General features: G+C 48.2%; 2 protein-coding genes across 2 annotated transcripts; both read right to left on the reverse strand.

Moving 5' to 3' along the window:
* Window positions 1-3,203: 3,203 nt before the first annotated feature.
* On the reverse strand, window positions 3,204-7,132 carry RNF228 (ring finger protein 228). The gene is made up of 2 exons (XM_083740192.1): window positions 4,217-7,132; window positions 3,204-4,120 (listed from the first exon to the last, which is right to left on the reverse strand). Exon 1 carries the CDS (start codon window positions 6,794-6,796, stop codon window positions 5,819-5,821), a length of 978 nt encoding a protein of 325 aa, XP_083596318.1. The 5' UTR covers window positions 6,797-7,132; the 3' UTR covers window positions 3,204-4,120; window positions 4,217-5,818.
* Window positions 7,133-13,619: 6,487 nt separating this feature from the next.
* Window positions 13,620-16,350, reverse strand: LOC310844243 (uncharacterized protein). Its single transcript, XM_083738106.1, has one exon. It carries the CDS (start codon window positions 15,972-15,974, stop codon window positions 15,174-15,176), a length of 801 nt encoding a protein of 266 aa, XP_083594232.1. The 5' UTR covers window positions 15,975-16,350; the 3' UTR covers window positions 13,620-15,173.
* Between the last annotated feature and the right edge of the window lie 7,797 nt (window positions 16,351-24,147).

Consider the following 24,147-nt stretch of genomic DNA (forward strand, 5'->3'; position numbering starts at 1 on the left):
ATCCAAGCTTCATTCTGGAGCAGGGCTACTGCTGACTGAGGCAGCCTAAGACTGGCAGAGGGAAAACAAACCATAGTTACACCACTCTTTTTGCCAGTTTAATTGATGTCAGGGTCCCAGGTCACATGACCAAGTTGAATGGGCTTAAGATCAAGCCCAAATCCCTGCTCTATGGTCCCACCCCCATAATGCCCCCTTTCCAGGGCTTAACACTGGCTTAAGACCTGCTAGGCTCCACTTAGCTGGCTTTGTCCTGGCTGAGCTGGAATGAGGGAGACAGAATATCTCTGTCTGAGCTGAGGATAGGGAGCTACACCAGCACAGCCTGACTGCACCAGGAATCTCCTAGCTCAGCTAGAGATCCACTGGTTCCTGACCATGTTCATCCCGCCAGATCTTGCTATAGGATTGCTCCCTTGATGTGCAAAGAATCATTTTCTTTTTCACTTATTATGATTCAGGTCTACCACACAAATAAGATGCCAGTGCACATTAGAATACATATCTCATTCAAAGCAACACAGTGTAAACAGGCTATCCTCACTCACATGTCCATTCAGTTGTGATTTAAGTGCTGGTTCTCAAGGCAGCAAGCAACACAGAATTACTTGTAGAGTATAAAATACGTTTTTTAAAAACTCCCTATCAGTGAATACTTTGCTACAGAAGGAGTGATCACCCATGATAAGCGATGCCCGTCTATGATTAGCAGCCTTCACCACTAATGGAAACTGGAGGGAGTGCTTTATTTTGCTTTTGTGTAGTAGCAAAAAAACCAAGAATGTGCCCACATATCACAATGGTACAAAAATGGTAAATATTTCCATCCAAACCTTTCCAATTCTATGTGGATTGTATTGGTTGCCAGTGGTCTACTTGTAACATCAAATGGTAGCTTCAGTTGCATAGACTCCATGTGTCTGTTATAATGAATAGACAAATCTGGGACTTGCGTACACCCCTATAATCCATAGAAATCCACCTAACTGCCTCACAACTAGCCAGCCTGCCTTCTACAAGGCAGCTGGTGAGGAGAAGAGAAAGCATCTCTAGTAGTCCCATGCAGACCCAACATGGGAAAAGTTTATAAGCTCTTGGTTCCTGTGCAAGACTCATTCAGTGAGCCATCTCTGGGAGTGCTAATGATGCTCTCATGAGACCTTGTGAAACAATCTGACTTTTTGCAAGGTCTTGTTAGAGCATACCCACCTTGCCTGAGAATAGCTAAAAGCACATACGTTGAAAGTGTGTAAGAAGCGGGCATAGTGTAACGACAGAATCCAGTTCAGCTGACTTACCTTTAACATAGGTCTATGGGCCTATATTTAAGAATAAGCCAGCTATCCACAGCCAATTATTCAGTCAGCAGCAAACAAAAACAAAGCCTGATAAAGATTAAATAATCTATCATAATCACACACACTTTAGGGCTTCTCTACACAGAAAAAGCCAGTCATATGGTAATGCAGTTCCTGGACATTTCAAATTTCAGTTGGGAGGTGGGGCAAAAAAAATGGAAGTCCCCTTCACATCGATAGCTGTAGAGATTCCCTGACATCAAATTTTCTTTGTGAAGGGAGATTTTATAAATGGGAGGATATATATATATATATATATATATATATATATATATATATATGCACACACACACACACACACATACATATAATGGGAAGGTATTTTATCATTTGAGTCTCACATCAGCCTGAAGTGTGTGTACAGTCCAAGAGCAATTTTACCATGCTTGAGATACATGTAGACAAAATCTATGTTGCATGCATGTTCAGAAGAAATTCACATATGTGTGTTCATCACTATTTCTGTAGCTTCGCACACAAACCTAATTTGAGTACTGACAACTGAATGTGTGAACTATGTCTGAGGTGAGATCACTGTTCTGAAGATTCTACTGATGATTCTACATCTGTAATGGTTTGTTTACATTTGAAAGTCACCACAACACTGCAGCCATGAGCATGCATGTTTGAACAAGGCCTATGTGACTTTTTGGTGGCAGTAGCCCTTTTAACTTTAGCATCAAGCAATGGCTTGCACATGTGAATTAGCAATCACATATTAATTGCCACAGACAGAACTTTAGTATTATCTACTTTGAAAACACACACAGTATTTTCAGTGGGGAAAAGGCATGCATTCTTCAGAGAGCCCCCAAATATGTGATGAATCAATACAATGAAAGGCTGGTACCTGGATGTCTGACCCACCCAACCCAAAAAGTGCATTTGGTGCAAAAATAACAAAAAACCCAAAAACAAATCAGTAGCTCACTTTTATTATTTTTCCCTGGGTGTACTTAAAAAAAACCAACTACTGATCTCTATACTCTGGGTTCTCTTCAGATCGTATTATTCTATAGCACTTGTTCTTCTAAAGTGCTTCCTCTCCTCAACAGGTGTGGTCCACATCCTGATAAAGCTATTGACAAATGTGTCTCGTTGATTTGTATGGACCTGGATAACACCCAACATAGCATCTATCTTAGTTCCAGTTCTAACAAATAGCAGAGCCTTCTTCAGGCATTATGTTCCTTATGTGACATTGGAGGGAACAGGGATGAGCTTGTGGTCTCCACCTCCTCATTGTCCATCCCCACTGCACTCCATAAACTGAGGGCTTTCTGTCTGCATAGGGGAGCCTTATCTACTTGTCTGCCTCTTCTTTTTTGTCCTGTCTTCTGGATCAGCAATTCTCAACCTGTGGGTCCCCAGATGTTGTCGGACTACAACTCCCATCATCCCTAGCTAGCAAGGCCAGAGCTCAGGGATGATGGGAGTTGTAGCCCAACAACATCTGGGGATCCACAGGTTGAGAACCGCTGTTCTAGATTGTAAGGTGAGGGAAGGCACTGTTTTGCTTTTATTGATCTGGAGTACTACTACTACTACTACTACTAATAATAATAATAATAATAATAATTTGTTTATACCCCGCCCATCTGGCTGGGTTTTCCCAGCCACTCTGGGCGGCTTCCAACAAAATATTAAAAATACAATAAAACAACAGACATTAAAAACTTTCCTAAACAGGGCTGCCTTCAGATGCCTCCTCTGCAAGCCTTTATTTATTTATTTTTGGCTGAAGAGTAGGGCAAACATTATTTAAACAAATAAATAAATACTTGCTGATTATGATAAATAGTCTTAAGGAACTTTAAACACTGCTTTTTTAAAAAAAATGAATAAGGTGTCAAACAATTGGTCAGAAACTCAAAAGATGCTAGCAGAGTAGTATCTCCCTATATACATAAGAACGTAACATGTTGGCGGCCATGCCAAGTGCAGCATGAGAAACAACAGGTCAGCCCAGGCACAGTGTTTAATAGAGCATTGGTTAAATGTACCCACAGCAAGGTTTAATGGAAAGGTGAGGAGCCCTTAACCCAGCAGTTTAGTAGCTCACTGGGCAAAGCACCTCATGTCCCCATTAAACACACCTATAGGGAGTAGAGGCATTTCACAGAGCAGTTTAGTGAGCCCTGTTAAACCTTGAGTTGGGTGGGGTTGACAAGCTGATGGGCAGATGGGAGCTCACATCCAGCCACTCCCGCATCTCCTTCAGACCTTCACTGAAATCTGAAAACTCTGTGCTTCACTTTGAAGTCCTGACCTCACTATGAGATCAGAGATTGACAATTGGACAGCATGGGGGTGGAATGAGCTCAGTGAGTGAGTGGAAGGAGCTGGGGGAAAATTTTGGGAAGGTGTAAAGAGTAAGTGGAGTTGACAAGAAGAGTGAGCACCAGTGGAACACCTAGGTGATGATGACAGCAACAGCTCTAGCTCTGCTTTATCTATTTGATTGTGTAGTTGGAGCGGGAGGTGAACTGTCCTCTTCATTGTCTTACAGGTGCAGTGGAAGGGCATTTCCTCTGAACTCATACAACCCCTAACACCAAGCCACTTCCTCAGCCTTATCCAGGTTTTTCTTATTTGGGAATAGTCTCATTCAAATACTGTACATGTGCAGAGCCGTCTTTCCCATGGGACTTAGTGGTGTGTCGCGCCAGGGCGCTGACCTCTCAGGGGCGCCCCAGTGAGTGGGGGAGCTGTGTGGCTTTGCCAGTGGCCTCCCCTTTCCCTGCATGCCCGCCGGCTGTGCCCTGTCAACCATATGGCTGGCGGATGTGCAGCTTGCCTCCCAAGCCTCCTTGAGAGGAGAGCGATCCCTGCAGAGGCTTAGGATGGAAGCTGTGCACCACCAACCATATGGCTGACAGGCACACAGCTTCCCTCCCAAGCCTCTACAGGGATCACTCTCCTGCAGCAGCATGGGGGAGAGTTGCACCCCACCCGATGGCTGGCAGTTTGCAGCTTCGCCCCTCCCCCACTATCTGTGGTAATTTGGGGGTGCTAGGCAGATATTTGCACCCCAGCGCCACATCCGCTAAAGAAATGGTAACATAAGAAATGGCAGTTTTACACATTTCTTATTTGCATTTCATAATGCTAGCTCCAATTCTTTGCTCATCTCTGTGAAAATATGAATGGCAAAGAAATCCCTAGGAACAATAAGTGGGTCTGGTTTTGCCACACCTTACACATCAGAAAGACATACAGTTGCAATCACTTTCTAACCACTTCTTTCGTTTTCAAAGAACAAGAATAAAGGAATGTGACATGAAAGAGCTGCCTATTTGAATTGCCTATCCCATACCCCAGCTTTGCTCCAGCTTTAACCATAAAAATATAGCAACGCATTTGATTCTACATCATGATCAACTGCATGGGGTGCCACAAAACAAATACCACATTTCTTCAGTATGTCTTGGGGAAGCAGTGCATAATTTCTGAGAGAGGAAAGCATTTGTCGGCCTTGGAAGGTGCACCAACTAATCTAGGGTGTGCATGAGGATTGTCCTTGGAAGAAGTGAGAAAAGGCACTCTACAGAAACTCACTCTGCTTTAAACATTCCTGGAGTTTTAACTTTGGCACAACAAATAGATGGCAGGGCTAAGTCCAGTCCAGATGCAAAAAGGAACTCTGCAGGAGAGGTCATTAGCCTAAGACTTTTCCAGCCCATCATTTCTTCAGGAGGATGAAAGTTTCATTCTTTTATTTCTCCAACCTCTGGGACCCTCCCATCTTGTGTGGCAAGCTGGGAGATTTTTTCCTCATGGCCTTCCCACAAGAATGTGGGAAACTGCCATTGGACAAGTATTGACCACTTCACTTCTACAGAGTCTTTCCCAGCCCTACACAGAGCAAAGGGTAGCCCATAAGAAGAAGAAATCAAAAACCACATTAAGGCAATGCTTTTATTAGACCAGAGCAGTGTGGAAACTTCCAAGTTCTCCAGAACTCTTCACGCATCTAATCACACGGAAGAGCTCAAAATCTCACACACTATTTTGTGTCATTTGGGTTGGCCCAATAAATGCATTGCCCTAACGTGGATTTTGGAGTTTTCCCTGCCTAGCCACTCAAGGTCCCTTTAACTAGTGCTGAAATTGTGATCTGCATGCAAAGGAGAGCTATGGACCCCTCCCTCCCCCCAAAAAAAACTTCCTACCTAGCATGCATATCAGAAACCTTGCCAGGGGAAAAGGTGGCAACCCTGCCAAGGGTAGGAATCGCAAGCGTCCGGGTTGCCACATCTCTTGTTCTAACCAGGCTCCTATGCCTTTAATAGTCGCCCGACGTGAGAGACATTCGGAAGAGAAAGCTTTTCCCAGCCCGGCTGTGCAAATGTAGCGGGGAAGACCCCACCTGCTTAAACATCATGCAGCTTATCATGCACCGGAAATAAAGGAAGGAATAAATAAATTAAAAGCGGAGAGGCCGCCCCAACCCCGCCAGTCTAGCAGCGGCTCCTGCCCTCGGCAGCCCCGCGGCCTGCGGGAGTGCTGCGCCCCGACGCCACCTCCCTGGAGCCGCCGGCCGTCGCTCTGGCGAAGAAGATAGTCCTGGGCTCGCTCCTGGATTTGTAGCTGTACATGAAAGGCACGGTGGAGGCGAAGAGGAGCACGAGGGCGACGCCGAGGAAGATGGAGCCCGTCAGCCACTCCATCCACGCGAAGCCCAGCAGCACCATGGCCAGGAAGGTGAACACCAGGCAGACGCATCCCGCCTTCCGCCGGCAGGAGGCGCAGCAGTGGCCGTCGCCGGGGTCCTCCGAGCAAGAGGCGTCCGGGCTGCCCACGGTGATGGTGGCCGCGCCGCTGCTGCGGTCCGACGACGGCGAGGGCTGCCGGGCGGGGGGCCGGGGCACCTGCAGCAGCAGCAGGCGCTGGGCGCGCAGGTCGCGCAGCAGAGGCGCCCAGCCGCGCAGCTGCTGCAAGATGCCCTCCACCAGCTTGGTGTTGACGGGCAGGCTGTGCACGCGGCCGTCGGGCAGGGCCGTGCGGTGCCGGCACACCGGGCACGTGAGGTGGGAGTCGGGGGGAGCGCCCCGGCCGCGCGGAGAGTGCTCGCCGCCGCGCAGGTGCAGCTGCGCCAGGCAGTCCTGGCAGAAGGTGTGCAGGCACTCCAGCAGCTTGGGCGCGTGGCGCTCCAGGTCGAAGAAGTTGTAGCAGATGCGGCACTCGTACTCGCCCGAGCTGAGCAGCGCCTCGGGCTGCGGCGGCGCGGAAGACGGCGCGGAAGGCGCCCGGATGGCAGCTTCTCCAGCAGCAGCAGCAGCAGCAGCAGCTGGAGGAGGAGGAACAGGCTGCGCCTCGGTCCCTTTCAGCGCCTCCCCCTCCTTGCCATCCTGCCGAGCCCCTCCCTCGAGCTCGCTTGGGCTGCAGGCTTCCTGCTCTGCCTGCTGGTCCATGCTGTCCTCCTTTCCTCCGCGCATCAGGGGGCCGGGGCGGGAAATGCTCACTTTCCCCCTCCCCGGGATTCCGCGGGCTCTTCACATGCTCAGCTGGCCGCAGTTGCGCGTGATGCTCCCCCTTCCTTCCTCTCTCCTTTGCCTGGCGAAGGAGGCTTCGGCACCCCCTCGGGATGGCTTGGATCTCAGCACGACTCCCCTCCCCTCCCCCGCCTCCGGTGCCCCTCTTAAGGCTGCTTCTCCCCAGCCCGGTGATGTCACGCGGGTAGCCCCCCCTCCCGTGGCCCAAGCGGGCAGAGGCTCTCTCCGGCGGCGGCCCCGCCACTCCCTCTCCGAAGCGGTCGGCCTGCCTGTGCGTGAGCTCATTTCCTCGGAGAGGGAAGCCGGAAGCTGCCGCCTGGCTTAAGGGGGCGGGTTTGGGGGGAGCGCCGGCACGAGCGGAGGAAGGGGAGACGGCGGGGAGCGAGACCCGCACCGAAGTGCTGCTATGCGGACAAGGCGTTCCACCCCCATCCCGTGTGTGCGCGCGCAAGTGCTTTCAAATGCGTGTGCATATTTATATAGGTATAACAGAGAAAGGTAAAGAGCCAAGAGAGCTTCCCCCCCCCCCGCCAGATTAGTTGCACAATACATTAAATTCACTAATTCAAAACGCATTCAAATAAATTTGCCTGTCCATAGCCGCCAGCGAGTGCCAGGAGGTTCCCATGCTCCTTTGGAACCGTGTGTGAAATAAAGCTTATTTGACAGCACTATTCTTTTAGAAGTGTTATGGGAGAGAGCGAGAATCATAGAGTTGGAAAGACACTCCGTGGGTCATCTAGTTCAAGAAAGGAATCTTTTGCCCAATGTGGGGCTTGAACCCACAACCCTGAGATGAAGAGTCTCAGGCTCTACCAACTGAGCTATATATAAACGAGTCTGAAGCACGTTTTTTTGAAAGCTGCCTGCTTCTGTTGTTGTTTCTCTACCATTAGGTATCTTGCTGTTAATTTATCCACCAAGCCCCTTGTTTGTATTATTAGCCACACTTGGTAAAAGTTTGGGTTCCGCTGTGTGAATGTTTAAATAATGGCTGCACTTAAAAAAAGGCTGCAAATCATGCCATGCACAGAAGAGGGTAAAACAAACTTTTCATTACGATTTATAAAATTCAGTATTGTCAAAAAAGAATGAAGAGGTGGAAAGGTAAAGGGACCCCTGACCATTAGGTCCAGTCGTGGCTGACTCTGGGGTTGCGGCGCTCATCTCGCTTTATTGGCCAAGGAAGCCGGCGTACAGTTTCCAGGTCATGTGGCCAGCATGACTAAGACGCTTCTGGCGAACCAGAGCAGCGCATGGGAACGCCGTTTACTTTCCCGCCAGAGCGGTACCTATTTATCTACTTGCACTTTTATGTGCTTTCGAACTGCTAGGTTGGCAGGAGCAGGGACTGAGCAACGGGAGCTCACCCCGTGGCGGGGTTTCGAACCACTAACCTTCTGATTGGCAAGCCTTAGGCTCTGTGGTTTAACCCACAACCACCACCTAAAGGGGAACAACATTATTTTTGTTATTAATAGCACATACAATTTTGGCATGTATTTTTTTTTTATTACCTTGGGCTGAGGGTAGATGTTCTAAGGCAGGGGTGCTTAAACAACTACCTCAGTTTCATACATATTGCCATCTGAAGAGGGCAGAGCATTAAACCCAGAGCCTAAAATTACCAACTGCACATCTGTATCCCTGAGCCTGCAGTGATGCTGCTGCCTGCCATAGAACAGCCAGCACTAGACTGTATGGACCAAAGGTACCTTCTTAGACACCTTTTTGTGGCTCCACTGAGTAGCATTGTGGCTGGTTGGTTTTCATTTTTAAAGCATATAAAACATTTTGCCCCATCTTTCTTCCAGCGGTGTTCAAGGCAGATCTTAACAAGAAAAGATTGAAACAAAATTCTAATACAAAACAAAAAAACAAAAACAAAACCCAGAATAATCCAAAGCCACAGACAACAAATAACAACATCCATTAAGACCAATTTCCAGCAACATTAGAACAATTTTCCAATCAGACTTAAAACACTTAGTGCCCAAAAGCCTTCCTAAAAATGCTTCAGGGGCATTAGCAAGAGATCAAAGCAGACTTCCCTTCAGAAAGAGTTACAGAGTTACAGAAGAAAGGATCCTTCAGATATCCTGACCCCAAACCATCAAGCAGGGATGGAGAACTTGTGGCCTTCCAGGTGTTCTTAGACTCCATCTTCCATCAGCCTCAGCCAACATCTAGATGACCACAGATTACCAATCCATGCCATACATAAAGTAATCATCAGTATTTTGATTTGAAACCAACTGGAAGTTATCATCAATAACATGGCGTTCTATGCTCCCAACAGGCAGTCTGCTGTGAACAATTTCGGGCTAACAACTAATCCTAACCTGCCCTCATTGACAGTGCTTGGCATCATGGCTGGGCTACTACCTACTGCCCTACTGATCATAGAATCATAGAATTGTAGAGTTAGGGACCCTGGGGATCATCTACTCCAGCCTCCTGCAATGCAGGAATATGCAGCTGTCCCATACAGGGATCGAACCTGCAAGCTTGACTTATCAGCACCATGCTCTAACCAACTGAGCTATCACGGCAGCCCTGGTAGAAGGTGAAAGAGGAATGATCAGGGCTGATGTCTTCACATGGCAGCTAAAAAAACAGCTCAGGATCTGTCCCATCCCCACCCTCCAAACACCCATGGGGTTTCCGCTGGTTCCCGCCAGCAGGGAATCTGCCACCATGGCCCTTGCCCATCTTGCAACTAGTGGGAGGCTGACTGAGCCAGAGGAGTTGAGCAGAAGGACACCTACCAAACCCACCATGCCTAGTCCAGCACAAGGGGAGGATTGCTTTGCTCTGTTAATTCATTGCTTTGTGGACCTAATAAAGCTCCTGGGCACGGAGGCAGCCTCATAGAGTGTGCTGCAGTGGTCCACATTTGAAAGCGTGTGTTATCTTCAAGTTCCAGGAACTGACACACCTGGTGGAGAAGCCTAAGCTGGGCAAAGATGCATCTGGCTACAGCCATCACCTAGACACCCAAGGTTAAGTCCAGGCCCAGAACCACCCATTCCACAAATAGGGCACAAAACAGCTTAGCAGAATATCAAATAGTAGCAACATAAAATGTTACATGAGAGATCTTTCTGCCTTATTTGGAAAACTTGCAATGGCTCACTCACTGTTGCCCTTCAATTGCACACTCCATTTCCTTGGCAGATCCCGTTCTAAAGTGCTCCCTTTACGCAAAGATGCAACCCACATCCTAACTGCAAGGGGCTCATTTATTTTAATGGAACCGAATCACACTCCATCACAGCTTTTGTTAATGTGATACAAAAAATAAGAATTTTCTCTTGTTTGCCTTGAGGCAAAATGAATAATAAAAAACCCATTGTGACCTATCCAAAGATGGTGAAAACAAATATGAAACAGGCTATGACATGCTGTGACAGACACCCTCACTGAAGGTGGGTGCTGGGTAACGTGACTGATTTGTGGGTGTGTTCATAGATTAAAAAAACCCTCCCTTTTGTAACCTCAGGAGAGGTCTATGATTAACTATTTCTGGTAGTGTTTTTATTATTATTATTAAACAGCAGCAAGGTATTGTGCTTCTGTGAAGGCTGCCTGATAACCACTCTTCCCCCCATCCAGTGGGTGAAAGTATGAGAAATCACTTCTGCAACAAAACTGAATGGTTTATTTATTTACACTCTATGAGGGTTTAAAGTGTGATAGCTTCACAAATGAGGACAAAGCTTCTTTTAAGACACACATTCATAACAGAGAATTTCAAAGCAGCACTAGTTTTGAAACCAAGTCTCAGGAAGACTTTTTCCACCTGGAATAGCTATCAGTGTCCTAACTAGCAACACCCACTTAGCCCCTTCCAAGATTTAGCTTCCTCTCAGGGAATCCAAACTGAGTTGCACTACCTGGCTCACCCCACTTAAATAGTCCAAACTCCCAGCTCCCCACAGTAACATTTAGTCCCTATCTATACCCACTGACAGGTAATCCGTGTCTGAGCCCACGGAGATAGTCAGAACCCCCCAATGCCCACACTGATGGAAAGTCCCTTCTATCCTCAATAACAGATAGTCCCTATCTTAACCCTCTCAGTCAGAGACATCATCTGCCCACAGTGACAGAAAGTCCCTCTCTCTCACTCCTGATTGGCTGGTGGTTTCATCAGCTCTCGATGGTGGCTCCATCGCCAGAGGATGTCCAAGGACCTCTCCACCACACATGCATTCTTTGAAAACTAGTATGAAACCACATGCTTTAAATACATTTTCCTAGATGTGCAGTATACTAATGGTCCCTAGTATTACTAGACAAGGAGTTCCAGAGAAAAAGCACGGCCACACAAAGGATCGATTCATTGCAATGAAACAATGGACATTACGTGGCACTTATAAAAGTGCCAGTTCCACAGACTTAAATGTTGAGAGGCTAATGTGTTCCTGTAAGCAAACTGGTAAGGTTATTTATAAGCATTTCAACAATTTAACCTCTCACTTCTTAACTCTCCACGACACACCCCTTCCCCCCACCCAAAAAACTGAATGACATCAGAGGGTGCTTATGCTGTGTACAAAAGGACTGCAGTTATGACAGACACAATCAAACATATTTAAATACCATAAATATTACAGAGGAAAAACAGCACACTGAAGCATGCATTCTAAGCATGGGGTGTTCCCTCCTTCTGCATAATCTAAAATGAATGTTTAAAAGGACCCTTGAATTCAAGCTCCCAATTACAGCCTTTTATTTTACAAGTTGTATACAAGCAAACCCTAGCCATAGTCACGTGGCTAACAGGCTGCAAATGTTACACAGTTTTCCAAAGTTCAGATCATGCATATGAAATCTCAGATTCAGACAGGAATATTTTAGAGCATTTATAGTTTTAAATCTCAAAGCACAGCAAGCAGGACTTCAGATTAAGCAGCATTTGGAGTTTTACTTTCAAAAGGCATTACGTGTAAACCTAAGGTAGATATGTTTGGAACAGTTACAATGCAAAATATACAGTTACATATCATCTGAGTATATACGTTCAGTTTACAGAGCTCCTTTACATAGCATTTATTGAAATACTTTATTGTCACTTGTACAACTTGTATACAGTGAGATTACACTGTAGTCTCCTTAATCTTTACCTTATTTCTCTTTATTTATTTAGTTTAGCATTACATTTATATTCTACCTTCCCTCCAAGGAACTCAAGGCAGTATAATACATAGTTTGCCCCCTTATTCAGACCATCCATTGAGCTTCATGAATGGAGCCATGAACCCAGGTCCTAGTCCAACATACTGACTCACTCAAAGGGGTCAGCAAATGTACAGCACACTCTGACACAGCAGCTTGGAAACTATAGGAGCTTCAAGACACACTGGGCCATTGCCATAGTTTTCCTTAGGAAATTAGATGGATCTAAGGCATTTCCCCCTTCCCTCTTGGAAATAAGCTGGGAGAATTGCAACTGGAACTTTGCCCACAAGGCACTCTGAGTCCCAGACCTCATTTGGTGTAGCTGCTTCTTCAGAAACAGGAATGGGGTTTACATTTGCTTTAGGCACTCATTGTTGTTCAAAGTTCTAGCAAGACCGGGAGACTCTAACCTCAGTGAGATACCTACTGCATGCTCAAAATGTTGTACAGAAACACAATAGTCCATGTTCAATTTATTAAATTTTATCCCTGCAACTTGGTAGGTTATGAGTTTGAGGTAAAGGGTTGTTAACCAGCGGCCCTCCCATCTACAGATACATATTACAACTTCCATCATCCCTGACTTTTATTATTCTGGGTAGGAGCTGATGGGAGCTGCAGTCCCACAACAACTGGAGGGTCCCTGTTTCCCCATCCCTACTTTTGATCAACACAATGATCCATTGAAATTCCAGTGGATACACAGCTCCAATGTTAGAAAATTCAATTTTTTTAGAAAAAAAATGCAAATTGCATCTGTTGTGGGAGTGATAATGGGATCAGGCCCATTATTGAATTGAGGCTATGACAACCCTCTTTCTTCCTCTGCTGCAGTCCTGAGGAAAATCAGCTATTTGCTTTGGTGAGGGCTTCCTTTGGTTGCAAGTCCCCACTTGCATATATTTAGCAATCTCAGTTCTTTGAGTGCTAGTCCTTATGTAGTACTGTATGTACCCAAAAAGGCACCATCCATGCAGAAGAGGGAGCTTTGAGCAGGTTTAGGGGAAGCCCAAGGCTTGCAGAAGTATAGAAAGAACATCACAGGGAGGACAGAGTATACTCATTGGCAATGGAATGCTGACTGGATGTTGCCAAGAGGGAAGGAAAACCAGGGGAGGAGTAGAAATGGACTGGATTGTCCTGGAAGAAGACAGGGCTGCAGCTAGCCAGAAGCACTTCATGCTGCAACTTTTTGTTGCAGGTTCCCCTTGTAGATATTAATAGCAAAATCAGTTCTTCAGGTGTTGGTTCTTATGCAGCCAAAGTGTCATGAAACAAGAAGGGGATATCAACACGTTTAGGAGAAGTACAAAAAATATTTAGGGAGAAAAACTATGGGGCAAATGTCTTCCCCACCAAAAAAACAAAACGTCCAATGGAGACTGTACACACAGAATACTGCCTGACTGCTGGTGAGAAGAAGAGAAAGGAGTGGCTGGAACCCTGAAGAGGAGCATTGCCACACTGCAAGATGTCATACATACACATTTATATACATTTTCTACAATGTAACTCATGCTATAAGATGCTATTTTTGAAGATGCATCTATATGCCTTGTGGATTTTTGCATGAAAATGTTAATGATTTATATGAACGTTTAATGGTGTTTATGTTTTTAAGTATAAACCACTTTGAGATCTTGGTAACAAGTGAGTAATAAACCTATTAACAACAACAACAACACTGATAATTCTCTATATGGAGACAAATCCCTTTAATTTCTGATTTCAACAGTCTTTTAAAAGTTCATTTTCTTCTCTCACAGGGCAGAAGTGAGAACTGGCCAGAGAAATCAATGGAGAAATCAAATATTTTACTGAATCTGTGATCAGGTTCCAGCCTGTTCACCCCAAAACAAAAAGGTACAAGCAAAAATAAAAGTTCACATTTAATTTATGTGAACCATTTGATTTTTTTGATTTTTTTATTTAGTTGTGGAATATTTAAAAGTGTGCCTTTTCTGCAGGCAAGGCAGTGGAGCACTGGAACTGACTTGGAAGGACTGGGTTACACTTTGCATGAGCTGTTTTTTGGCTGTGAATAAGTGAGCCTCAACCCCACTTCTTACCAGCAATATTAACAGTAGAATACAGTGCAAAGCCATCTCAAACTAGTGTCTCTCAGAGCAGCTCCCCAGCCTTCAATAGGGAAATAATAGGGCGGACTACCTCACACAGTTGTACTGTAACCTAGGCTGACTCCCAACTTGTAACAGGCGATATGATGTAACTGGGCAACATGGGAGGGTTGTTGTGCACAATGAATTAAACTCCTAACTGCAATATAATTTCAGAATTGACAGGGCTGTTGTAAACCATTATCTCTCAGCCACAACCCCTTCCAACACGGGAATGGATGCTTTTGCATTGGTATTAGCAATGGCAGGGCAATTTTTCAAAGGATGGTGATGATGATGATAAAGAAATGGCTTAAATGCCTCTCTTTTTATTATTTGTCTGGGGATGGAAAGACATTAAAATCTGTTCCATTGATTTCTACTTTTATCTCCCACTTGTACTGGAGGGGTGGGGTTCACATTACACTGAGAGTCAGAAAATGGGAACCACCCAAAGTCTTGTGGCATTTTCAAGATTAACATATTTATTATAGATCATCTGCTGCCTTAGACGGAGCATAAAGTGCCCCTCTCCAAAATCAGGGTGCGCAGTCAAGTGATTTTGGCAGCTTAGGCAGAAACACCAGCATGGACCTCCTTTCGCCCTCCCTGGCAATAAAAAAACATAACAATCGTTGCTGAGTGTACATGGCTCCCCTAATAGGGCCAGCCTATTAGGCAGAGTGAGGTGTGGGCAGGGAGCAGCGGGATGGTGCTGAAGGGCAGAGCTTGCATGCCATCCAGCCCAGTCCTGCCCTGGCCAACACCCTTTAAGCCAGTCTGCTGTCCCTTCACCAGTGCTGAAGTACGACGCTGCTGCTAGCCTGGTTGGTTTCTGTGCGTGAATGGAAAGGCTTCCCATTCGGCTGGCCACCGTGAGAATAGGATGCTGGTCTGCGATGGGCCATTGACCTGATCTAACAGGTCTCTTCTTACGCTCTTTGCCTAACGGTAGGACCGGTTCCCATTAAGCCCTTTATGGGCCAGAAGTCCACCAGCACGTCTTCAGATGCAAGAACCTAAAAGGGAAGGACCAGGCAGGGTGGGCAAGGAGGGGATTCCCTCTGGTATCTCCTAATCTCTGTGTAGCAGAGGATGAGGCAACAGGGCAGGATGCAGCAGAGGGAGGCCCCCAGGAATAGGACCCACGGGCTCCAGTTCCACAGCAGAGCGCTAATGAACGCTATGGAGAAGAACGCCCCGAAGAGGAGGCAGAAGGCGACCCACACCCAAGGAATTTTCTCCACGAGCCGCTGGGGGCGCCCGTGGCAAGTGTGGCATCCCGAGCCCGGCTCCGCTTCTCCGTCGGGAACTGAAGAAGGAAGCGGCTGGGGCGCCGTCCCGTCGCTGCTGCTCCTGCCGCCGCCCTGGTCCGGCAGGGGGCGCTGCTGGGCAGGCTGGGCCGCCGCTTGCGAAGGCCGAACAGGCTGCAAGGGCTTTGGAGGCAGCGGGCAGCTTGGGGCGGCCAGTGCGCGGTCGACGGGCAGGTTGGACACGCGGCCGTCTGGCAGGGCTGTCCGGTGCCTGCAGAGCGGGCAAGTGATGGTGGCCGCGCCGGGATTACTGTGGCGGAGGCCGCGCCTGCAGCGCTCGGCTTGGTGTACCTGGCTCAGGCAATCCAGGCAGAAAGTGTGGAGGCACTCGAGCTCTCGGGGCGGGCGGCACTCCACGTCGAAAGGGCCGTAGCAGATTCGGCATTCCTCCGTCCTGGGAGGGGCGGACACCCCCGCCGGCTCCCCTTGGGGACCTCCCGGCTCCCCATCCGGACCTGCTTTTGCCTCCAAGCTGTTGTCGCCGCAATCGTCTGCGGTGTCGTCCATCGTCTCATCCGAGGGGGTGGGGCGCTTCTCAGGAAACCCCCTGCCCTGCTCGGCCTTCCTCTCGGCTGGCTTGGCTCCACGGGAAAAGGGGGTGGTGGGAAAAAACACAGCTCCGTGGGTGGAAAAGCAAATGCTGGGCGGGGGGGTATTGGCGGCGGCGGGGCGCTGAAGCCAAAACAGGTGGTCGTCTCTCTCTCCCTCTCTCAATGCATTTCAGGTTGCGTGGTTCCCTCTCCCCCGTCACTGCTTCCGGGTCTCTTGGATCGTATAGCGGTCCTTTCCAAGTGTAGCCACAGGATGCTCCCCCTCCCCCTCCATCATGAGCTAGTCGATGATGTCATTCGAGGGGGTTCTGCATGGATTGCGGACATGCCAAACAGTGATTCCAGCGTCAATTCCCGGAAACGATCATTCACTATGTAACCCTTCCATCTCCTTCCCTTCCCTGCGGATAGAAAGCCTGCATGTGGCAGGGATTTTGGTTGTTGTTTTTTAAAAAACAAAACACACACACACACATTTTAATTTCGATAAAGGAGGGCTGGCTCTCCGGACGTTCTGTGAAAGTGTGCGATATGTGTTAATTTTCTGGAACCCCACCTAAAATCTGAAGGTGGGAAGAAGGCACAGAAAATCACCCACATATGATGCTGACCTGCTCAAGGCAGGACTGGGGAACCTACCGCCCTCCAGATGTTGTTGGAGTCCAACTCACATCATCATAGAATCATAGAATTGGATGGGACCCTAAGGGTCATCTAGTCCAACCCCCGCAATGCAAGAATTTCAACTAGCTCATACATGACAGAGGGACATCCAACCTCTGCTTTAAAACCTCCATGGATGGAGAGTCCACAACCTCACATGGAAGTCTGTTCCACTGTCAAACAGCTCTTACCGTCATAAAGTTCTTCTTAGTGTTCAGTCAGTATCTCCTTTCTTGTAACTTGAATTCATTGGTTCCGGTCACAACCTCCAGAGCAGGAGAAAACAATATTGCACCATCTATCGTATGGTAGCCCTTTAAATAAACAGTGGTACCTTGAGTTACATACGCTTCAGGTTACACATGCTTCAGGTTACAGACTCCGCTAACCCAGAAATAGTACCTCAGGTTAAGAACTTTGCTTCAGGATGAGAACAGAAATTGTGCTCGGCGGTGCGGCAGCAGTGGGAGGCCCCATTAGCTAAAGTGGTGCTTCAGGTTAAGAACAGTTTCAGATTAAGTACGGACCTCCGGAATGAATTAAGTACTTAACCCAAGGTACCACTGTATGAAGATGGCTACCATATCTCCACTCACTCTCCTCTGGCCAGGGAAGACGAGAGTTGAAGTACACCACCACCACAGGGCCAGAGGTTTCCATCCCTCTGAGAGTTCACAGTAGGAAGAGCATTGTGGTTCGTTTTGGCTCCCATCCACATTCTTTCAGTTCTGCCTTACTACTCATGTGGTTCAAAGAACTGCCCCTTCAATATTATTAAAGCAGCCAAACCTTCAATCAAATCCAGTGCACCTGTGCATCCTCTGCCCCATCTTGTCTGATGAAAGTGGCATTCAGATCCCGAACAGCTAACCTGGTTTGCATCTGCAACACTGGTAGATGTCGTAACCACACTATGACATTTTGTTTTGTGTCCCTGTGCTTGATTGACTAAGACTTATGACTTCTTCACACATTACTCCTGAAAGATACACTTTCTCCTGGTGATGGAGAGGAGGGGATTCATATGAGAAATGAAACTTTTTGTGTTGATTTCAGAGAAAAGATGCACAAGCTTAAACATTGTTTCAAGAGTTCTGACCAAAATCTGTCAATGAAAGACTTCTGTAAACAGGCATTAGGAGCACAGGAAAGCTGCCTTTCCTGGGACAGACCAGCTGGCCATCCCTAGCTAGCAGGAGCAGTGATCAGGGAAGATGGGAGTTATAGTCCAACAACATCTGGAGACCCAAGGTTGAGAAAGGCTGGTCTACACTAACTTGAAGAAGCTCTCCTGGGTTCCAACCCAGAGGCTGTCCCTGGCCCACTTGGAAAGCTCCTGACCGGTAGGTAGTCCTGACCAGCCCTGCCTCAGGATGTTGGAGATTTGACCTGGGACCTTTTGCATGGAAAGCATGAGCTCTACCACTGGGCTATAGTCCTTCCTCAAGGTTGGGGCAAATTCTGTGATGAAACCTAAATAAAGGCTAGCATGCTCTGTCCAACAGATTGTCACAAAATGATTTTTACTTTAAGTAAACCAGTTAGAGGTTTTCATGATTATAATAGAAACAAATAGATAAATAGGCAGGCAGGCAGATGAATAGCCTGGATAGTCATTTTAGGATGAAGTAAGTTCAACAGGTAAGTGCAAATGCTGTTCCCAACCTATTATGATTTTGGCTGTGCCGTTTATGGAGAATGAGCCTATCATTGAAAAAACAAATTGACTTCAGTTTCTCAAAGATGACAAACAGCCATTGCTTCTTTGTCCCAGAATCCAACGGTGTGACCTAATATTTGTAGCACCTGGGAGGAACTTTTTCAGCCTACAGTCTCCTTCCTGGGCCTAAATCTACAAGCTGATCTCATGGATGCAACACCAGCTTTACACCCGTCTCCCCCTTCTTGTGTAGCATCTTGCCTAACTACAAGATCTGGAGAACTTGAAAGCTTGTCACATTTTAGGGATATTTAGGACATTCCCAATAAAGATGTTGCCTAGCTGTGCATTTTGGAATTCTTTTCATAATTCAGCCAAATGCAGCTACTTTTGCTCTCTTTTTCATTGGTTGTGGACTTTCATGAGAGAATATTAATGCTGCTTCATGGTTGGTATGTTTGGAAGATGGAAGGTGCAGAGAAACAGTTTTATGGGAGTTTGAATCTGAACCGCTGGGTTTTTAGTTGGATGGTGTCAGGGAACTGCCATCGGAGGGACAGGTGGTGGACAGGCTCCAGGAGAATAGGAGAGAATCTGCAGCAGAGGAAGGAACCAGCAGGGGGAGTGCAGGAGTCACAGCGGAGGGGAGGCTCTGGGATACTTCTAGTGAGAATAGCGAAGAGGTAACAAGACCCCCATTAGGAACTCCCACCCTTCGCCGGAAACTGTCACGCAGAGAGTCACGAAGGCGCATGTCCGTCAAACAGCTTTTATGTTGGCGTAAATTCCGTAGACGCCCACTGTCAGATTCTACCAGCGACTGACGGAGTCATGCTTTGGGGGCTCCGTTAGTGCCTCGGTTTGGATGACCAGCCAAACCCCAGAGGGATCAAGCTTTTACGCACAAGCAGCTCACTATCCCATCACAGCAATCTGACAGTCTTTGAAAGCAGCTTGTGCAAGCAGAGGGCATCATGAGCGAACCAGCCGGAACCGGAGGAGCTGGAGCAGGTCCAAGCCTGGAAGAAAGGTACAGGGCGTTGGAGGTCCAGCTGGCGCTGCAAACGGCGAGGCTCGAGGAGAGGAGGGCTCAAGATGCGGATAAAGGGAAAACCACCCCACTTGCCAGACGGGTGCCTGGATTGGTGCAGAAATTTGGGGGGGATCCCAGGAACTATCAAGCCTTTAGGACAGAGATGCAATATGCTCTCAATCTACTGTTTGATGACTTCCCCGATGAGAACTCTAGAGTGGCGTACGTGATTGGTCATCTAGAGGGAGGGGCGAAGGACTGGGTTCGGCCCCTGATGGCAGCCAATAATGAAATCTTAAAGGACACTATGAAGTTTTTTCGCGCCATGGACTTGATGTTTTCCAGCGAGATCGAGCAGGGGGTGGTGCGCAGACAGTTAATGGCGTGTAAACAGGGGAGCCGATCTGTACGTGAGTACTGGACTGAGTTCACCATGCTGATTCATAGACTAGGGTGGGACCTTGCTAGTGAACCTATTCAAATGCTGTTTGAAGAAGGTCTCTCTCCGGCAGTGAAAGATGAACTTTCCCGGGCGCCTAGGGCGGAGTCTATGGATCAGCTGACTAAATCAGCGCTGTCCATAGGAGCACGCCAGGAGGCTAGAGCTATGGAAAAGCGGGAAGGAAAGGGGGAACGTTGGAAGGACTTCCGCATTCCAGAGATTCCGGAGCAGCCTTTCCCGCCAGCAGAGCCGATGGAACTTGGAACAGCGCGCGCGCGCGCAGTTTCAAACACCAGTGAAGGGCGGAAGAAGGAGGGAAAGAGCGGCAAGAGATGCTATCTCTGCCAACAGCCAGGTCACTTTGCCAGAGTCTGTCCGCAAAGGAAGGAATGGCAAGGGATGGCGGGAACTGTTGGGGGGAAGGAGGAAGAAGAAATCACGGAGCAAGTAAAAGCCAACGCCTGGTTGCCAACATCAGGGCACAGCAGCCAGGCCAGGGAGTAGTGAATGTGCCCACGCCGGAACCTCCAAGACCAGCGCTTGTGATAGAGGTGTTGCTGGAACTGGCAAACGGACACCCACTGAAGATAAAAGCGCTATTGGATTCAGGTAACTCATGTAATTTCATGAGTAAGGAGTTTGCAGCTGAACACCAGATACAGACTATCCCATTGAGTAAGCCTTTGCAGGTTACCACGATTGATGGGAGGGAGCTGTTGGGAGGAGAAGTGAACCAACAAACTGTACCAATGATAATGAGGGTGGCAAGACACACAGAACTGATAGCGTTTAACGTAGCCACCTTGGGAGGAGCTCCTATTATCTTGGGAATGAGCTGGCTGGCACTACACGATCCGCTAGTAGGCTGGCATCAGAGAGTGGTTTCCTTTGGATCAGCACATTGCCTAGAACACTGCAAGGAGGGAGAGGCTCAGGCAGGGGCCAGGGCCACTCTAGCAGGGATGGAAGTGATAGACAAGGGGAGGGTGCCACCACAATACGCTGACTTGATTGACGTATTCAGCGAAAAAGAAGCAGATAAACTGCCCCCGCACAGACCCTTTGACTGTCAAATTAACTTACTCCCAGGAGCACAATTGCCAGTGGGCAAGCTGTATGCAATGTCAGACAGTGAGATGCAGGAGTTAAGGGAGTTCATTGACAAGAACCTCAAGCGAGGTTTCATCAGAGAGTCACGAGCGGTGGGGGGCAGCCCAGTGTTCTTTGTGGACAAAAAAAACACGGGCAGGCCCAGGCTTGTATGTGATTTCAGGGCCCTAAATGCAGTGTCAGAACCAGTGACTTTCCCTATGCCTAGAATTGATGACATTCTAACACGGGTGAGAAAAGGGAAAATTTTTACCAAGCTGGACCTTAGGGGGGCATATAACTTGATACGTGTGAGAAAGGGGGATGAGTGGAAGACCACTATGTTCACCCCCTTGGGGGCTTTTGAGTACCGGGTTATGCCTTTCGGATTACAAGCGGGCTCCGCCTGCTTTCAATCATTCATGAATCACGTCCTGGGGCCACTGCTCTACAAGAACTGCGTAGCGTTCTTAGATGACGTCCTGGTGTACTCAGAGAATGAGGAGCAGCATGTGCGAGATGTAAGAGAGGTACTGAGCAAGCTGCGAGAAAACCGGCTGTGGGTGAAACTGGAGAAGTGTCAGTTTCATACCAGGGAGGTGGAATTCCTGGGGTACCTGTTGTCTGACAAGGGATTGGCCATGGATCCCAGCAAGGTTCAAGCGGTACTGGAATGGAAAACACCAAAGACCAAGAAGGACGTGCAAAGGTTCCTGGGCTTCGGAAACTTCTATAGGAAGTTCATCAAAAACTTTGCCCATTTAACAGCGCCCATCACGGATTGTCTTAGTAGCAAAAAGAAATTTGTTTGGACGGAAGAAGCGCAGCGGGCGTTCGAACGTTTAAAGCAGGCGTTTGCGTCGGAAGAGCAACTTTTGCACGTGGATCTACAACAACCAATGAGAGTGGAGACTGACGCGTCAGACCGAGCGGTGGGGGCCGTTCTTCTCCAGCCGGGAAAAGATACGTCTGAATGGAGACCGTGTGCATTCTTCTCGCGGAAGTTGAACAAATCCGAGAGGAACTACACAGTATACGACCGAGAACTGCTCGCCATTCATGAAGCATTCCGGAAATGGCGGCACTTGCTGATTGGGGCGCAGCACAAGGTTCAAGTCCGAACTGACCACAAAAATCTGGAATACTGGAGAACAGCCCGAGTGCTGAACCAGAGACAAGTGCGATGGGCCCAGGAGTTCTCCAAATTCCACTTTGAGATTCGTTACGTGCCCGGCTCCGAGAACGTGAGGGCGGACGCTCTTTCCAGGAAACCTGAGTACTTAGAGGGGGAGGGAGCGCCTGAGGCAAGGCATGTAATCCCTGAAGACCGCTGGGTGTGTGGGGCGGCATTGGTGGGGCAGAGGGAACTGATAGAGGGTACTGAGAACGATGAATACGCCCAAGAGAAACTCAGAGAGCTCAGGAGGACAGAGGAGAACACAGGGGGGTTTGAAGAAAAGAACGGGGCATTGTATTACAAAGGGGCACTGTACATACCCGATGGGGAACTGAGGGGCAGAGTACTCAAGCAGTTGCATGACAGCCCCACAGCGGGACATTTTGGACAGCACAAAACCATGTGGTTGGTTACCAGGGAGTTTTGGTGGCCCAAGGTGAGGGAGGACGTACGGGAATATGTCAGGGGTTGCGACAGGTGCCAGCGAGCGAAAGGAGAGAGGGTGGCGCCAGCGGGGCTATTACAACCCTTACCCACGCCAGAAAGGCCATGGGAGGCAGTATCCATAGATTTTATGACGGACCTGCCAAAATCCAAAGGCAAAACAGCTGTCATGGTGGTGGTAGATCTATTAACCAAGATGTGTCATTTTATAGCTTGTTCACATGCGGTCACAGCGGAGGAAACCGCCAAGTTGTTTGTAGAACATATTTTTAGGTTGCATGGCGCCCCCTTGAGGGTTTTGAGCGACAGAGGGAAACAATTTACTTCCAGGTTCTGGAGGAAACTTATGAGCTTACTGCACGTAGAACTCAATTTCTCAACTGCCCGGCACCCAGAAACAAATGGGCAAGCGGAAAGGGCAAACGGGATTTTACAACAATACCTGAGGTGTTATGTAAAAGACAGAGAAAATGATTGGGTGGATAAGTTACCTCTAGCAGAATTTGCCTACAACAACGCGGAGAACGTGTCCACAGGGATGAGTCCCTTTCTGGCAAATTATGGGTGTCACCCCCGGGCATTCCCAGGAGAGGGAGGGGAGAGGTGGAGCGTGCCGGCGGCGGAATATTTTTTTGAAGAGATGGAAGCGATCCACCGTCAGCTTCAACTTAACTTAGAGAAAGCCAAGGAAGAATATAAGAAGCAAGCAGACAGAAATAGGAGGGAAGGTGAAACTATAAGGGTGGGAGACCGGGTGTGGTTATCCACCCAAGGACTACCGTTCAAGGGCGGGAGTAAGAAATTGAGACCCAAAAGATTGGGACCCTTTGAGGTCATACAGCAGGTCAACCCAGTAGCATTCAAACTCAGGCTGCCCAGTCACATGAAATTACACCCAGTATTTCACAGGTCATTACTGTTGCCGTACCGAGAGGGACGTGAGTGGGGGGAGCGTGAGAGAGAGGCCACCCAAACGCCCGTGATAGAAGAGAGAGAGCGCGACATGAACGTGGCAGGAATCATTGATTCCAGGTGGAAGGGGAATCAGGTGGAATATCTGGTAGAATGGGAGGGGGAAGTAGAGTCGGAAAACACTTGGGTACCAGCAGAGGTAGTCAATGACGAGGTCTTAATAGAAACATTTCATCAGCGTTTCCCAAGAAAACCGCAACCCGTGGCACGATTTAGAAGGGAACACTTTGGGACCACCGATGAGGAAGGAGAGTTTGAAGGGTTCCCAGAGTCAGGGGTGGGTGAGGAAGCCGACTCCGACGAAGAAGAGGAAGACGGGGAGAGAGACGGTACGCCGTGGCTAGAAGTGTTTGAATCCTCGGATGACGAGGAGAGTTCCTTCAGGGGCTTTCCGCCCTCACCGCCAGTGGGAGAGGAGGCGGGAGGGGGTGAAGGGGGCCCTGGGGGGGAGGTGGATGTCAGGGAACTGCCATCGGAGGGACAGGTGGTGGACAGGCTCCAGGAGAATAGGAGAGAATCTGCAGCAGAGGAAGGAACCAGCAGGGGGAGTGCAGGAGTCACAGCGGAGGGGAGGCTCTGGGATACTTCTAGTGAGAATAGCGAAGAGGTAACAAGACCCCCATTAGGAACTCCCACCCTTCGCCGGAAA

This window comes from Podarcis gaigeae (genome assembly GCF_964106915.1).
Source record: "Podarcis gaigeae genome assembly, chromosome: 5".
Taxonomy (NCBI): Eukaryota; Metazoa; Chordata; class Lepidosauria; order Squamata; family Lacertidae; genus Podarcis; species Podarcis gaigeae.